This window comes from Prionailurus viverrinus, chromosome B3 (genome assembly GCF_022837055.1).
Source record: "Prionailurus viverrinus isolate Anna chromosome B3, UM_Priviv_1.0, whole genome shotgun sequence".
NCBI classification, from domain to species: domain Eukaryota; kingdom Metazoa; phylum Chordata; class Mammalia; order Carnivora; family Felidae; genus Prionailurus; species Prionailurus viverrinus.
The window spans coordinates 58,088,266-58,105,465 of record NC_062566.1 but is presented as its reverse complement, the minus strand read 5'-3'; the positions used below and the strand labels follow the sequence as shown (position 1 = coordinate 58,105,465).

General features: G+C 51.6%; 1 protein-coding gene across 1 annotated transcript; it reads left to right on the top strand.

Annotated features, from left to right (window-relative positions):
- The first annotated feature begins 263 nt into the window (after window positions 1-263).
- IVD (isovaleryl-CoA dehydrogenase) lies at window positions 264-12,384 on the top strand. The gene is made up of 12 exons (XM_047862939.1): window positions 264-450; window positions 1,853-1,942; window positions 2,194-2,245; window positions 4,303-4,472; window positions 4,923-5,016; window positions 5,211-5,347; window positions 6,594-6,690; window positions 8,314-8,407; window positions 8,929-9,010; window positions 9,557-9,661; window positions 9,737-9,809; window positions 10,513-12,384. The coding sequence occupies exons 1-12, from the start codon at window positions 298-300 to the stop codon at window positions 10,644-10,646; spliced, it is 1,281 nt and encodes a 426-aa protein (XP_047718895.1). The 5' UTR covers window positions 264-297; the 3' UTR covers window positions 10,647-12,384.
- Window positions 12,385-17,200: the final 4,816 nt, after the last annotated feature.

The window sequence follows — 17,200 nt, the reverse complement described above, 5'->3', positions numbered from 1 at the left end:
TCTTGCTCTTCCAAAAAAAAAAGTCCCAACCTAGGAATGACTTCATCATAGCGGGTCCGGCGCCCCCGCTACCAACCCCACCACGGTGTAGTTAGGCAGGCGGTCACGCTGATTGGCTCGTGTGGTGGCCAAGGCCAGCTTGGCGTTCCAGCCGGCAGCAGAGGGTGATAGGCTGCTGGAGACCCACCCCTCGCCGATTGGGCGGGGGCAGCGAAGCCCGGGATTGGTGGAGCCTGCGGGGCGGGCTCCGCGCCCCTTCCTCTGGCGCTCTGCCTCAGCTTCCAGTACAAGGGCGAGATGGCGACCGCAGCTTGGCTTCTGGGTCGGCGCGTCGCGAATTGGAGGCTGCGGACTCCGCTGGCGCCGCTCGCCAGCGTCGTGTCACAGCGGGCCCACTCCCTCTTGCCCGTGGACGATGCGATCAACGGGCTAAGCGAGGAGCAGAAGCAGGTAGGGAGCCCGATCCCCTTCCGGGCCCCAAGGCCTGCTGGCCCGGCCGCATCGCCCTGCTCCGTGGTCGCCTCGACGTTCCTCTGCCCGGCGCCCACCCCGCTGCGGCAGTGGGAGCGCGAGAGCGGGCGCTGGTCTCAACCTCACTTCTGTGGAGGCAGCAAAGCCTAGCTTTCGAGTTAGATAAGGAGTCAGAGACAGGAAGGCTGCTGGGAGACTGATGGTGTTTTGGCGGAGGATTGGCAGAGCCGCTCGAGTGTGACGGAAAGATCCTTAATCTGTCTAAAGTCCACTTACATCTGAACACTGCCTTAAGACTGTGGTTCTCAAGCCTCGTTAATCGTCATCACCAGGGAATCTTTGTCCAATACACACCTTAGGGGCTTTGAAATGCAGAGTGTCATCTGCTGTAATTCTTCAGCCTACCGGGTCAGACCACAACGCCGAACTGTAACTTGAAAGGTCCTTACAGAGGGAGCTGAACTAGAGCCTTCCTGGAGGAAGGTGACTTTATTTGGATGCTGGCACAGAATTCCCCAGGAACCTGATTCTCCTGTTAAGCAAATGCCTGAGCTTCCAGAAACGCCAGCATCCGTTTGGGTTTGCAGTCAGTAGACAGAGCTTTGAATCACCTCAGGCAGGAAGGGGTTCAATCCTGGCTCTCAAACGTTTCTGCCAATAGTTTCTAATCTGTTTGGGTATCCTTTTGTCAAAGGCTCAGGGGCAGAAAGCCTGGCATGTGCCAGAAACTGAAGAGGGTGGGCTGGAGCACAGTGAGTGGGGGTGAGGAAGGTACTGGAGAAGGCTGGAAGAGTCAGGAGGGGTCAGCTCATGCAGGGCCTTAATAGGCCTGAGTAAAGAGCCTTCTAGGTATAATGAAAAGGCATGGAATGATCTTATTTAGGGGAGTGACATTTTAAAAATACTCAAGCTGTCGGGGTCACCTGGGTGGCTCAGTTGGTTAAGCATCCGTCTTCTGCTCAGGTTGTGATCTCACAGTTGGTGAGTTCAAGGCCCATGTCAGGCTCTGTGTTGACAGCTCAGAGCCCACAGCCTGCTTTGGATTCTGTGTCTCCCTCTCTCTCTGCCTCTCCCCCGCTTGCTCTCTCTCTCTCTCTCTCTCTCTCTCTCTCTCTGTCTCTCAAAAATACATAAACATTAAAAAAATTATTTTTTAACTGTTTAAAAAAATACTCAAGCTGTCTAAGCTGAGGACCTTAAAAGACATAAAGATCATCTCTGGGAAAGTATAAACTAGTATGCCCTCTAAGTTTCAATCTGATGCTGTTTGGTGGGTTGTTTGTAGCCTGTTTTCCTGAATGTGTCCTCGGTAGTGAAGATGCTGTTCTTAGTGGCAATAGTGTAGTGTTTCAGTGGCATCTGTCCACCTCTTTCCCTCTAGCTTCGTCAGACCATGGCTAAGTTTCTTCAGGAGCACCTAGCCCCCCAGGCCCAGGAGATTGATCAGAGCAATGAGTTCAAGAACCTTCGAGTGAGTCATGATGCCCACGCCAGAGGATGGGGGGGGGGGGGTGCAGAGCGACAAGGGGGCAGCTTGGGGGCTGGGCTAGTCTGGGCTGGGAATCGAACTGCTACCTGGAAGAGCTCACACAGTCTTGTGGTAAATGTGCTCCCAAAGAATGCAGCCCCTTTCTGTGAAGCGTCTGGGTCTCATTCCAGATGTGCCAGACACCTGAGACTGGCTGCCTTCTCACAGCTCACTGTACTCCTTTCTGTTGGCAGGAGTTTTGGAAGCAGCTGGGAAACCTGGGGGTCTTAGGCATCACTGCCCCTGGTGAGTATAGTTTCCTTCCCTAATGAGAACTCACATGCCCTTTCGCACTGTTCCCAAAAGAAACAGGAGAGGAGGGGAAAGATCATGCTGAAAGAAACTCAGAAACTTCCTCTTGGACCTGAGAAAGCACCCACCGAAGACTATCAGCCCAGAGAAGAGTCCACTCTATTCCTTTAGGCAGTGACATCTGGAAGGCAAAGAGATGAGGCCAGTGCGGTGATGGATGAGGATCAGACTCTTGAACTCTGCATGCTTACTAAGCTCCCCCAGGTGATTTGGGGAGTTTAGAAAACTCCATTATCACGCAACTGTCTTGCATGTCTTACAGTCTCTTCTACTCCCTAAGTTCTACTCTACCAGGAGCATCTAGGCAGGACCACTCAGGACAGGGGTGTCCCTGTGGGGACTGCCTATGTCTTGTGCCCACAGCTGACCCTGGAGCTTATTTTGAGAGCCTCCCCGTGAGGTGGCCAGATGATGTCTTTAATAGGCTCTCCCTGGCCTGCCCATTGTCCCCTATGGGTCTTACTACTTGTTTCCAGGAGGAGAGGGCACAGAGCTGGCGGGCTTCGGTTTGGATGTTGGCCTCTGAAGGAGAGGCCCAGTGGGGCTTGCAGTACCCAGTGAAGAAATAAGCCTGTGGTCTTACCTGCCGAGGCCTGGACAGCCCACGCTGCTTCAGCTTGTACTCATATTGGAACAGAGGCAGAACACAGTTCTTACATCCCCCTCTTGCTGCTTGGAGACAATTCCTGGGATTTGAGCTGATTTAAGAGTAATGACAAAATGGAAGACTTAAAAATGTAGACCCATCCTAATGGAAAATGGTAGGAGTAGGGCACCTGGGTGGCTCTGTCAGTTAAGAGCAGGACTCTTGATCTCAGGGCCGTTGAGTTCAAGCCCCGCATTAGACTTTGTGCTGGGTGTGAAGCGTACTTAAAAAGTAAAATGGTAGAGGGGAAGGCCACTGGAAACTCCCAAACAAGACTTCCTTCCACTGTGTCTTGGGGGTTTAAGAGCCCCCCACCCCCCCAAAGAAAGCCAGTTCTGGTGAGCTCTGGTTTCCACGTGGTTGTCCTGCTGGCTCTTTCCAGTGTCACCCACCTGTGGTCTTTCCTTCCCAGACTGAAGAGAATTGGGCTAATCTTTCCCGAGAGCCTAGGATGAGCCTGACTCCTTGGTCAGAGTAAACGTGTGCAAACAGTCTTTTATTTTTTTCTTAAGATCTTATTTTATTATTTAAAGTCATCTCTACCCCTGTCGTGGGGCTCGAACTCATTACCCCAAGATCAAGAGCCGCATGCTCCACTGACTGAGCCAGCCGGGCACTCCTGTGTGCAAAGAGTCTTACCAAGATTTACCCAAAGAGCAAGGCTGGGGGTGGGAGGGTGGTAGCACCAGATGGTCCAAACCTGTCGATTTGGGATCAGTTGCCAAGGAAAAGCCACGTTTTTTGGTGAGGAGTTCTGAAATTCGCTAGCTGTGGCTCTCGTGCTCCCGGATACTAGTTTTGCTTTTTTGTTTTGTTTTAACTTTTTTGAGATATAATTGACCTGTAACATTGTGTGAGCTTAAGGCGTTCAATATATCGATTTGATAATCCTGCTTTGTTAAGTCTAAACACCTGTGCTATGAAATCTCACCTTCCTCGGGCCTTTTGCACATGGTATTCTTTGCTTGGGACCTATTCTTAGTGCTCTGACCCTCCCTCTCTGTGTTTCTTGGTTAACTCCAGGTCCTCTTCCATTTATTCATCTGCCCTTCCAAGTAGTGGGTGCTCAGGCTCTCTTGTCTTCATCAAGTGGTCTGTCTGGGATAATGCAGGCATTGTAATGACTATTTCCTGAACCACGCCTCAGCTGACCAGAGGCAGCAGACAAAACCAGTTCCGAGAGCTTGTAAATCAGAGCCCATGGCATAAGCCTGTCCACCTTGCTAGGGGTAACTGGGAATGGGTGCTGCAGAGTATGTTCTTTGCTGCCAGTAATCATTCCTGTGAACATCCCAATTTAATCTGGGCTACCTTTTCCACTCTACTGCATCACCTCCACGCCCAGCTCAGTATGGTGGCTCTGGCCTGGGCTACCTGGAACAAGTTCTGGTGATGGAGGAGATATCTCGAGCTTCTGGAGCAGTGGGGCTCAGTTACGGCGCTCACTCCAACCTCTGCGTCAACCAAATTGTGCGCAATGGAAATGAGGCCCAGAAGGAAAAGTACCTCCCCAAGGTGAGGAAATGGGAATGGAGAAACACGCCAGTGTCACAGCACCACCACCGACACCGAGGCACCCTCCCCTGTCGGCAAGGGCCGGTCAGACTTGCTTCCTACAGCGTGCTGCCCTCAACCGAGTGCAGTGAGGAAAGGGTCAGGGATTTGCTTTAAAATAATTCGGTAAGAGGAATGAAAACCAGGAGCAGAAGTCCTGAGTCGGTCCCTGGACAACATTTGCAGAGCATTCTAAGAAATGCAAGACCAGGACTTGCTTCCCTTGGGAAGGGAATGGGAAAGCAGAGATATTTTCAGTTTTGTAGACGGTGGGCTTCTCTTCTAGGACTTTACCAATACCTGGTCTGAGATGCGTTTGAAGGGGTGTCATGTGCACAGGTGAAAGCAGGACAAGTGAGCTCCTGTAGGGCACTTCTGAGTCATAACCAGCCCTTGTGGTTTCCCTTGCAGCTGATCAGCGGCGAGTACATAGGAGCCCTGGCCATGAGTGAGCCCAACGCTGGCTCTGATGTTGTCTCCATGAAGCTAAAAGCAGAAAAGAAAGGTGAGGCACCTCTTGGGAGCTTCTGGAGTGGGAGCTGAAATGGACAGAGAGACAGACCTCCTCAGGGTGAGGGAGCAGTAACCAGGGGTGGCCCCTGCTGGGTTTCCAGAACTGTTTCCCAGCAGCAGGTCCGTGAACTGAGTGGTGAGACAGGCCACCATGGCTTGAGCAAGTAGCCAACTTCCTGTCCTTAGGCGATCACTACGTCCTGAATGGCAACAAGTTCTGGATCACCAATGGCCCCGACGCTGACATCCTTATTGTCTATGCTAAGACTGATCTAGCTGCTGTGCCAGCCTCTCGAGGCATCACGGCCTTTATCGTGGAGAAGGTGAGTGGAGGACAGTGCATGACGGGAGGCTTTTGTCTCCTGACGGCGGTACCAGAGATAGCTCCCTTCAGCTGGTGGCAGACACAATCAGCATGTGCTCTGCCAAGGCTCCCTGAGGCGGGGGTGAGGCAGAAGAGCTGACAGAAAGGAGGGTGGCCAAAGTGGAGCCCAGGATGGGTCAAGTCAAAGAATGGTGGAGCCTTCCGTAGAGCTAGGCCACACAAAGCAGTCCAGGAAGATGAAGACTGAAAGGCAACTGGCTTTGACAACGAGGATGTCATTGGTGGCCTTGGGGAGAGCAGCTCTGGAGACCACAGCATGAATGAGAATGCAGGTGGGGGGGGTGACCGAAGACTGCAGCAAAGCAGGGGGGAGCTAGAGCTGGAGTTGGAATGAAAAGGTGGGCATTTGAGTTTGTTTTGAAGATTGGGAGAGAACTGAGCAAATTATTTGGTAGAGAGAAAGGAGAAGAGGAGAGGAGACATTGAAGTGTGTGGGAGCGGGTGAGCAAGGCCCAACTGTGAGCCAGGAGAAAGAGGTAAGGCCGGGCTACAGGTGATGGTGGAGGAGCCATCTGCCTCATGACCTCAAGGTGTGAGGGCTGGGAACCACAGGAGTGGGGGATTGGGGAGAGAATCCCATGAATGAGTATCATAAACGTTTGCAATACCCTCCACAGAGAAGGGGCTGACCAGGTTTGAAGAATAGGAAAAGTGAGGGTCCAAAGGGCTGGCTGAGGTTGGAAATCTCAAGGTCCTGTGGCACCACTCCTGTCAGCCTGCCCATCCGACACTCTCTGCTAGTCACTTGGGCAATGCACTCGGAATCTGATTAGCCAGGCCAAAGCACATAGATGGCTGAATTGATCCTGGGTGGGACTCGGGTACAGAGGCAAAGGAATTGAGTGGGCTGCAGAGAGGGTCTTGGAAGTGCTTTCCCCTGAGGAAAGGAAACAAAGGCAGCAAAGGTCAGGGAGCACCCAGGGAGTGAGTGTTTCACTGAGAAAGAACTGCTCCGGTGAGAAGTGGGGAGAATGCACCTAGCAGCAGGGGTGGGGGGGGGGTGTTAGGGCCAGAGCGTCAAGGAGTAGAGCAGTCATACAGAGTGGGGGCCCTGAGAGTAGGATGCAGTGTGTTGTACAAATTCAGGGACTGGATGGGAAGGCAGGCGTTTCCCAGGAGTCTGCATTTTACTAGCCTTCCTTGGGGACTGGTCTGTAATCAGGCCACCTTTTGTTCCTATAAAGGGTATGCCTGGCTTCAGCACCTCCAAGAAGCTGGACAAGCTGGGGATGAGGGGCTCTAACACCTGCGAGCTAATCTTTGAAGACTGCAAGGTTCCCGGTGAGTCTCGAATGGACAAACCCCTGTCCTGACCCTTTCATAAACCGAGAAAGCCCATCTCTGGGTAAGAGAAGCTCACCATTGTCAGCTTACCGATGACATGCGTCTAGGCAATGGGCCTCCCACTGCCCCACTTGCCCATTGGCCTGTCCGTGTGGGACTCGGGCTGCCGGGCAACCGTCCTTCTGGCCAGAGCTGTGTGCCTGACCATGGCTGCAATGAAGGGTGCTTCTTCCTCTATGGATAACACACTGTGCAGGGTGGGATTCCAGTGTCTGGAACAGACAGGTAAGATGTGCCCTCACTCTCTAATGTCCTTCAGACATCCTTGTTTGTGTGTGTCCCTGAACAGTTCCTGTGAGGTAGGCATGAACGATGCTAACAACCATTCAAATAAACTGATGGAAGCCAGACTCGGTGAAAACCTGGCAATTCGAGTATTTTCACCCCTGAAGTGTAACTGAAAACATGACACATCATGGGAGAGCCCGCATACCCATCATGTGCTAATGAGACCCAAGGGCATAGATTCGATGGCCAGCTAGGTGTGCTCTGTGCCTCAGCCATAGACCATCCCTTTCCCCGGTGACCCAGGACCCCAGAAAAGGATGCTTTGGTTACAAGGAGCTCTAGGGAGCGGGGGTAATCAGTACAGATCCTTCTGTGTCAGTAGGAAACAACCACCATCATCAGGCAGGTCAGTGTCCATGCTGTTCTCTCTTTCCTGTTCACACCTCCCAAGGCCATCCAGTGTCCTGGCTTCCAGGGTGGAGAGGCGTTCAGCAATTTCTGTATTGTATTGTATTGTACTGTATTGTAAGGAGGCTCCACACCCAACATGGGGCTTGAACTCATGACCCTGAGATGAAGAGCCACACATTCTACTGACTGAGCCAGCCAGGCGCCCCTAGCATTTTCTGTAACTAGCACTGAATGACCCATCTCTTGGACAAAGACTCTTCCATAGATCACTTTTGTCAGGGTGAGAGGGGATGATACTGGAGCAGAGCAGACTCAACCTGGGGGACACTAATTCTCGCCTTTATGGGCATGGATAAAAAGAACTAGGGAGACGTTCCATGGCAATTGAGGAAGAGAAGGGGAAGATCTAAGGATGGGGACTTTGTGTTTGGTCTTGTGGATGGTGTGTGTGTGTGTGCGCGCACGCGCATGTGCCTGATGGGTTGGCGGTGTGGGGGGAGAGTCCCTCTAGCAAGCTCTACTTCTGACTGAAAGTGGTAAACTTCGTTCTTTTCTCTGACTCAGAACCCTACTTGAGGTCAGGTGACATTTTAGTGCCTGTGTGAAAGCTAGGTACCAAACCTAGCAGCTTTTATAAAAGCGAGGAGTCTGGGAGCGCCTGGGTGGCTTCACTCCATTAAGCGTCCGACTTTGGCTCAGGTCATGATCTCACGGTTCGTGGGCTCAAGCCCCACATTGGGCTCTGTGCTGACAGCTCAGAGCCTGGAGCCTGCTTCAGATTCTGTGTCTCCCTCTCTCTCTGCCCCTACCCCACTCATGCTCTGTCTCTCTCTCAAGAATAAATAAACATTAAAAAAAAATTTTTTTTTAAATGAGGCTGTGAAAAGCCTTCTTCCATCTGACCAGCATTTTTCCTGGCAGCTGCCAACATCCTGGGCCATCTAGGTAAGGGCGTCTACGTGCTGATGAGTGGGCTGGACCTGGAACGGCTGGTGCTGGCTGGTGGGCCCCTTGGGTGAGTATGAGGCTTGGCAGAGCTGGGCTTTTGGCCCCCTTGGCAGGCGGTACCATCGTTGACTTCCCTTTGGGGGCCAATGGGAGCCGCCTCCTGGAAGATGCACCTTCTTTCCTGGAAACGAAATGAACAAACGTCCTCCTCCCATATGTAATTTCTTCACAATGAAGGTAAATATTATTATATGAGAGACAAAGGGCCTAAGGGACTATCCTGCTTAATTAATCAGGCTGGAACAGGATGCCCAGGCTCTACGGCCTGCCTGCACAGGGGTCCTGCCTGCACAGGGGTCCTGCCACTCTATCTGGTGTCAGGGAAAGAGGCCCAAGGCCTGGGCAGTCAGTGCAGTGACTGAGCAGGGATAAGAGTCCTCATGCTCCTTTTCTCCTCCCTGGGACTCCAGTTCCTTGTCTTACCAAGCTATATCCCCCCCAAGCCTTCCCACGTTGGCATTTTGCCACACCAGGTGGCAATGGGGATACAGCAAGGCATCTCCCCAGTGTCTTTCTCTTTTCTGGCAGGCTCATGCAGGCTGTCCTCGACCACACCATTCCCTACCTGCACATGAGGGAAGCCTTTGGCCAGAAGATTGGCCACTTCCAGGTGAATGGAAATGCTTGTGCTGAAATGTACTTTTTTCATTGGGCTCAAATTTTCTTTAATAAATGAGCAGGAGTCTCATTTATTACTGTCTCTTGCCACCAACATGAGTCTGAATGCTTGGAATGCAGACCTCGGCATGCTCCCTGGCTTTGGAACTTGCCAGGAAGGTGATCACAGGTCACCTCACTTCCTATTTGAGATCTATGAGCTAGACGTCGTAAGGCTGCAAGGTGAAGCGTGCAGATTGTAGGCAGGCAGGGGGAGAGGGAGCAGCATTTCTAGTCACACCTCCTGGTCTGAAGCCACCATGGGATGTTAATGTGGGTTGCCGTAGGTGGAGGGCCATTTCAGTGTGCAGAGTCCATAGCGATGGCAGCTCTCTGGCCATCCCTGTTGTCCTAGGCAAATGCTGTCTCTCTCTGTGCCCTGGTATCCCCGTGCCTGGCTATCAGGTCACTACTGCTGACCTGCTTGTGGCAACTAGGGGGAGCGCCTGAGAGGAATGTGGCTCCAGCATGTTGACTTGTGACCTTCCCTTGTTCCCAGCTGATGCAGGGGAAGATGGCCGACATGTACACCCGCCTCATGGCGTGTCGGCAGTACGTCTACAATGTTGCCAAGGCCTGTGATCAGGGCCACTGCACTCCCAAGGTAAGGGCCGACCGTTGGGACTCCCTCCTGTGGGGCCCTGGCAGGGCCCCGCTGACCCAGAGCCTCCTCCCACAGGACTGCGCAGGGGTGGTTCTTTACTCGGCTGAGTGCGCCACACAGGTAGCTCTGGATGGCATTCAGTGTTTTGGTGAGTGGCCCCCACTCCCTACTCCCAACCACAGAAAGAGGCTTCCTCTTCACTCACTCTGTGCTTTGGCTGGCTGCAGTGAAGCTGGTACCCTTAGGCTCCCGCCCCAGGTACTAGGAGGACATCTTAAAACAAATGGGGAAAAGTGCTAGAGGTCACAAGCTGTTCCTACCTTCAGCAATGCCCCTTCTCCTCCTTCTGGCCTGGTCCTGTGAACCGTGGGAAATGGGGAGGGAGATGAGCCTCTGGGGCTAGATGGCCTTGTTTCACTGCTGCACAGTAGTTAAGAGTACACACCTGAGCCAGAAGACTTAGGTTTGAACCCTTGCTCTACCACTGCCTGGTTTTGTGACTCATGCAAATTACTTAACTTCCCTGGCTGGACCTGGCACCCAGTAAGTACTCGCAGTAACTTTTCACCCCCCTTCCCGGGTCTGCCAGTGGCTCTCCCAACCTTTGCCTGGTATCCTCAGCACTCTGGATGCCCTTCCAGCCCCGTGCATCCATACCCACCCACCCCTTCCCCCCCCCACCCCCCACCCCGCAGCCAGATACTCCCCACATTCTCACCAATGTTAGCTGCTTCTCTTCAATCGGTCTGTCCTCCTCTGGCGTGTTTCTATAAACTTGGCTTTCTATTAGCTTTCCTCACTGCCCATCACCCTTTATTGTCCTTTCTTCTCTGCCCAAACCCTGGCTGCAGGTGCCAATGGCTACATCAATGACTTTCCCATGGGCCGCTTTCTGCGAGATGCCAAACTGTACGAGATTGGGGGTGGGACCAGTGAGGTGAGGCGACTGATCATCGGCAGAGCCTTCAACGCAGACTTCCACTAATCCCGACCCTTCACCCCTTTTCCCAGCACCTCGAGGCCTTTCTTTGGAAGCAGAGATACAGCGGCTCTCCTGCTGCTCAGCTGCCAAGTGCTCAGGCCTCAGAGCTGGGCCAGCCAGCCAGGCCAGACATGGCAAGATGTGGGCAGGCATGGGGTGGAAGGGGCATTTGTAGCCACACTTTCTGGTCTGAAGATTCTGTGGGACATTAATGAAGGCCATGGCCACTGAAGGGCCTAACTGAAAAGTGTTCAGTGGTTTAAAATGGACTCAGCAGGAAGCCTTCTGGCTCTTTCAGGGCTTGTCGGGAAGGCTTTGGTGACTCTCTAACTTCCGGGCCCTACACTCCCCTGGGTGGGCACTTGGGGGCAGGCAGGCAGCCACCCCTTTTTTCAGCTACACTTCCAGCAGGGAGCCCAGGACACAAGAAGCATTGCTCTTCTCCATGTATTTGAATCTGGTAGCCTCTTCTTTCTGGGGGGAAAAATCTGCCAAAACCTAGCCTCTGTTTCTGCTGATTTTTAGAGGCATCCACTCCCAGCAGCTCCTCTGTTCCCCCGGGGCTCCATTTGTTAGGGCTGAGATCACGCCATGTTGGGGTGGAGCTTGGGGAATAGGCATCTCAGAACACCTGTGCTACCTGGGCTCCACCATGGGTCAGAGGTCAGTGTGCTTGGGAGGGATCGGCTCAGCACGGGTCTCTGTGGCAGCACCTCTGAGCCCTTGAGCACTACTCTGTCCAGTCCTGGCCGGATGACAGCCCACAGCAGGCATGGTTGGCGGCTCAACTCCAGCCAAGGCTGCCTGTGTACATTTCTCTGGACACCCTATGGCTAGTTCTGTTACAACAGAACAGCGGCTGCTGCCATTTTGTATTAAACATACTGAGAAGCAAACCCATCTGCTTCTAAACTGGGGGGAAAAGCAATCTACTTGCTACTGCCTCCTGTCTGCCTCTAGCCCTATGTCCTTGGCGAAGGGCTAGTCCGGGTGCTACCCTCCTGCCCTTCAGCCTGCTCACTGGTGATGTGGGACAAAGAGGTGGCATCCGCCTTTAGGACAGAAGAGGTTTTAACCTCCCTTTCCCAGATGGCCCAGAGAAGTTAAGAGTCTTGGAGCTAGAAGGAAGCTTATAAGTTTCTGGACACCATCTCCATGGTATTTAAGAAGATCAAGACAATTTGATTTTCTCAAGGTCAGAACTGAAGCTAGAATCCAGATAAGCAGAAATGAGAATGCCAGCCTGCCTCCCCCCACCACCCCTGCAGTCAAGAGTGGAATGGGCTTGGGTTGTTCCACGCTATCTAAATTCCTTAAAAGAACTCGTTTTCTTGGCTTTCAGCCCAGGGGTGCCTTTCTGACTTTTGGTCCTGGCCTGTAGCCAAGTGCTGTTCCAGCCTGATGCTTGAGACAGGTGGAGTTAGCGCCTTACCAACCCCAGCCCAGTTCCATCCTAAGCAGGGGGAGACCCAGGGCTTGGGGCACTGTCCTCTTATGTCCCCACCCTGCCCCTTGTTGTGTTGGAGATGAATGTGACCAGAACACTGGTCTTGCTGGGTTTAAAGTGTAGCTCGAACAGTCTAGAGACCTTCAGAATGTGACAAAATGGAATGTTTCCTCCAGTCTGTGTGGGTTAAGGAGCCCTGCCACCAGCGTGGGGAGAATGTGATTGTTCTCCTGATGCTCTATGTGAATTAGAAAAGAAGTGTTTTAAAATAAAGGGTGCAGCCTGAGTCGTGAATGGAAGAGCAGGGGGCATTTCCACTTTGGTTCTGGTGGGAGTTTGAGGTTCACGTGCGTTCTGTAACCATAAAGCCAGCTGCCAGCACTATTCCTTCCTAGGGCTGCTGCTAATTCCACTCCGGTTTTAGGCAGGTCACACTATCAGCCCAGCTCCCCTGTTGCCTACCCTCCCATTCTTTGTTTTCCTACTGTTTGTCCTGTGGGATGGCAACAGAAACTGAGAATGGTTCTCCAAGTGTTGTCTGGAGACACTGTTCATCAGAATTTGGCAACCTGTAAAATGCAGATTCCTTGATCAACCCCAGCCTCAAGCACATCTCCAGGAGCAATTCTGAGGCTTGGGCAACCTTTTAGAATAACTGACCTGGGGCGTAGAGGACACTTCCCCAGAGGCCTGAATCCTCATTCTAATATCCTCTAGTAATAACAGTTGCTTGCCTATGTAGCACTCTTATGTCCCCTTTTGACATATCAGCTCCTTGGTCTTCGCCACAACCCAGGGCAGAAGACAATGTCGCACAGGGCCACCTTCCGGAAGACGGATAAGGTGAGTGGCCCATGGGCACCAAATACGGCGGTGAGCTAGCCACGCCCAGGCCCAGGAGCCAAGTGGCGCCAGAGCGGGTGTCAACCCCTTGTGAGACTTGGGGAGGGGAACCCTCTTTTTGATTTGGCAGCAGACGCCCAGTCTGCGCCCCGCCAGGCAGAGCCAGGAACTAGACCCCAGGTGGCCGTTGATCGCGACCCCTAGGCTAGGGCAGGTCTCGGGTCCTCCCTGTACCCACTTCGCGGAGGGACAACGTTTCGGAGAGCGAGAGCGCGCTGCCGGGACTCGCAGACTCGGGCTGGGGCGCGGCTCTGCAGGGCCCGCGTGGAACTCGCCTGACCTCTGCTGGACGGCCGCGGGATTACAGGCGCGCTGTTCTCGGGCCTTGGGCCAGGTGCTTCGGACTAGCGGCTCCCAGTCTGATTCAGGATGCAAAGGACTCAGCGACGTTTTTTGTTTTTTGGGTGTTTTTTGTTGTTTTGGCAGATGAGGACATGATGGGGAGCGGAGGAGAAGCTGGATATCTACCTTGTATAGTTGCATGCCAAAAAAACCCACTTTTAGCAACTAGAGTAGAGGGATGTAAACTCAGAACAAAAGCCAGTGCTTTATTTTACCTTTTAAAATTTTGTATATATTTTATGTTAATGAGTTTTAAAACATGATAGTTTAACAGGTTTATTATATTTTTTAATCTCGCGGCACCTAAGTGGCTCAGTCGGAGTTCAGCTGGTTAAGTCTCTGACTCTTGATTTCTGCTCAGGTCACCATCTCCCAGTTTGTGAGTCAAGCCCCTCCCTGGGCTCTGTGCTGACAGCACAGAGCCTGCTTTGAGATTCTCTTTCTCTCTCTCTCTCTCTCTCTCTCTCTCTCTCTCCCTCCCTCCCTCCCCCTCCCCAATTTGCACTTTCTCTCTCTCTGTCCCAAAATAAATAAATAAACTTAAAAAAAAAATCCTCCTCTGTTCCCTACCCCTCTTCTCAGGATGAAATCACTCTTGAATTTTTTAGATTTCTCTTGGTAATTCACTTTATGCCTCTAAGTGATATGCTTCTTTACTGATTTAATTGCAAACACTTCTAAGGATAGTTATTCAAAGTGCATACATTTAATTTATCAGAAACTCATTACAGGGGTGCTTGGGTGGCTCAGTTGGTTGAGTGTCTGACTCTTGATTTCAGCTCAGGTCTTGATCTTGGGTGTTTTGTGTTTGGTTGGTTTTAGTGAGAGCAGAGTTTATTGAAGATATAGAGAGACTAGATACAGATAGAATGTCTTGGAGACTTAGAAAGGAAAGGAGAGAGAGTCTCTGATCTCAGAGTTCAAGTCCCATGTTGGGCACCATGCTGGGTTTGAAGCTTACTTTAAAAAAAAAAAAAAAAGTTCTAAGAAGCTCATTACCTGCCATGTTTTCCTCACTTCCTTGGGCCAATCCTGTCCACAGGCCAGCATTTGGGAACCCTGGGATCAAATGGTGCACAGTCCCATTCACATTCCTCACCATCCTCTGCCCACACTTAGTGCTCCTTAGTACCCCAGGCCCAGAGCTAGTTCTGGGTTGGAGCCTTCTTTTCCCTCTGCTCCACCTGGTTGCTTGGCAGGGAGCTGGTGTCTCCTACATCCACCACCCACCTATTCTCAGACAGAGCTAGCCTACCTAGATATTTCTTGGATCCAAAACAACCTGACAACTTGCCTGTCTTCTTCCAATCCGTGCCCCTCCACCCTTCCTCTGTATTGAGCTGGAGTGAATTCTCCAGCTCCCCTGTAATCCTTCGATGGCTCTCAGCACCTATAAAATTTAAGGTTTCGCAAAGCAAATATGACTCTGATCCCCCTCGGCTGTCCCCACCAGCTGCTTCTCTCCCCATCCTTGCTGAGTGCTTGTGTTTCGGTTGCAAATAGTCCTCAGGCGCTGTTCCTTCCCCCTGTGCCTTTGCCCTAGCTGGTCCCTCTGCAAAAGATGTCCTTGCGGCCCTTCGCCTTGCTCTTGTTTTCCTCATCCCTAAAGTCTCAGTTCAGGGACTGAATGTTTAGGAAGACCTCTCTACACCAACCTTCCCCACTCCTCCATCTCTGTCTCGCCTATGCTAAGCAGGGGGGTCCTTCCTGCTTCTCCCTGGGCAGAGCTGCAACAGTGGCCTTGCCCCACTGTTGCATTTACCTCGTATGTGTGTTTCCTGTGCATTAGACTAAGAACTTAAGGGCCAGGATTATGATTTAACTGCCTTTTATATGTCCACTGTCCAGCACTGTTCCTGGTACATAATAGGTGCTCAACCAATGTTTATTGAAAGAGTAGATAAGTAATCATGTGACACTTAGCTCACATTTTTCTGGTACCATGTTATTTGTATACATGATTACCTCTGAGTATATACTATAAGGTCTTTGAGGTCAAAGACCATTTCTCACTTATCTGAACCTTCCCAACAGCACCCAGTGCTCACAGTAAGCACTCAGTGGCTATGTTCATGCCGAATGAGTGAAGTAACAGGTGGGCCAGAGCCCTGGCCTAATCCCCAGAGTTGGCAGAAAGAGCAGAGCCAGCCGGCCTTGCCTGGCCCTGCTTTCCCCAGGCCTCTCACCCCGGAGTAGCCAGGGCCCAGCTGGAAAGGGGAGGCCCTCACCCCCCATATTCCTCTGACCCACTGGGAAACAGAAAAGAACTGTGATGAGGGACCCTGGCCCCTCCTCTGGCAGCTGAGGACAAGAATGGGGATTGATGGGGAAAAGGGACAGAGTTGAGCACATACGATCCTTTTTTTTCTTTTTGTGTACAATGTATGATATATACAGAAGAGTATGTAACATGCATAACTGCAGTGTAAAGAAGAAAAATAAATTCCTGTGCACCCAGCAGCCAGGTCAACAAATATTCCAAGTACCTTAGAAGCCCGTGTGCCCCTCCCTGACACATTCTCCCCAAAGGAGCCCCCATCCTAAGCTTAGTGACAATCCTCTCCTCCCATTTTGTTCTGTTTTGTTTCGTTTTATGGTTTCCTACCTCTCTGCATCTCCCTAAATCCTATTGTTTAGATTGCCTGTTTTTGTTTTTGTTCTTAACTTTCTATAACCGGACTCATCCTAAATATATTCTGTGTCGTGCTTCCTTGGCTTATCACTGTATAGTTTTTATTTTTATTTTTTTTTTAATTTTTTTAAACGTTTATTTATTATTGAGAGACAGAATGACACAGAGCATGAGCAGGGGAGGGGCCGAGAGATGGAGAGACGTAGAATCCGAAGCAGGCTCCAGGCTCTGAGCTGTCAGCACAGAGCCCGACGCGGGGCTCAAACTCACAAACCACGAGATCGTGACCTGAGCCGAAGTCGGAGGCTTAACTTACTGAGCCACCCAGGTGCCCCTCACTGCATAGTTTGTTTTTTTTTTTAATTTTTTTTTTCAACGTTTATTTATTTTTGGGACAGAGAGAGACAGAGCATGAACGGGGGAGGGGCAGAGAGAGAGGGAGACACAGAATCCGAAACAGGCTCCAGGCTCTGAGCCATCAGCCCAGAGCCTGACGCGGGGCTCGAACTCACGGACCGCGAGATCGTGACCTGGCTGAAGTCGGACGCTTAACCGACTGCGCCACCCAGGCGCCCCTGCATAGTTTTTAAAGATTCATTCATGTTAATGAGTGGAGATGTAATTTGGTCAAGGTTTTTTCTTGTATAGCGTTCCATTGTGTGAAAATACTACAAGTTAATTATCCATTCTAGTGGTGATGGACATTTGGGTTGTTTCCAGTTTGAGGCTAGTCTAAAACATTCTGTATGTGTCTTCTGGTTCATGTGCGCGAGTCTCTCTAGGTACATTCCCAGGAATGGAATTTCTCTGTTGTAGGGTATACGTGTGATCAGCTTCATGAGGTAATTCCACACCGTCTTCCAACGTTGTTGTATGCCTATGTTTTTTAGATGGATGCCGCCAGAGGTGACCCAGGGCAGAGGTGGCATGCCAGCCAGGACCAACCCTCCATGAGCTTATTTTCCGCAAGGGAAAGAAGTCGGCAAAAGAGTGTGTAGATCCCTGCTTCCCCGCCCAGGCCCATAAACCACATGGTCCACAAACCTTTATAAACAAACTAAGAGCCATGCAGCAGCTAGGGCCTGGGAGGGACCACTGAGGTAGCGCAGGCCAGCCTCAGAGACACTTATGTTTCTGCTTACTCTACCAAGCCATCTGACACGGCTTTTCCCTGGAAGACATGGCAGAGTAAGGGCCAGACAGGCAGGTGGGAGTTTTCTTGAAGAGAGGAAC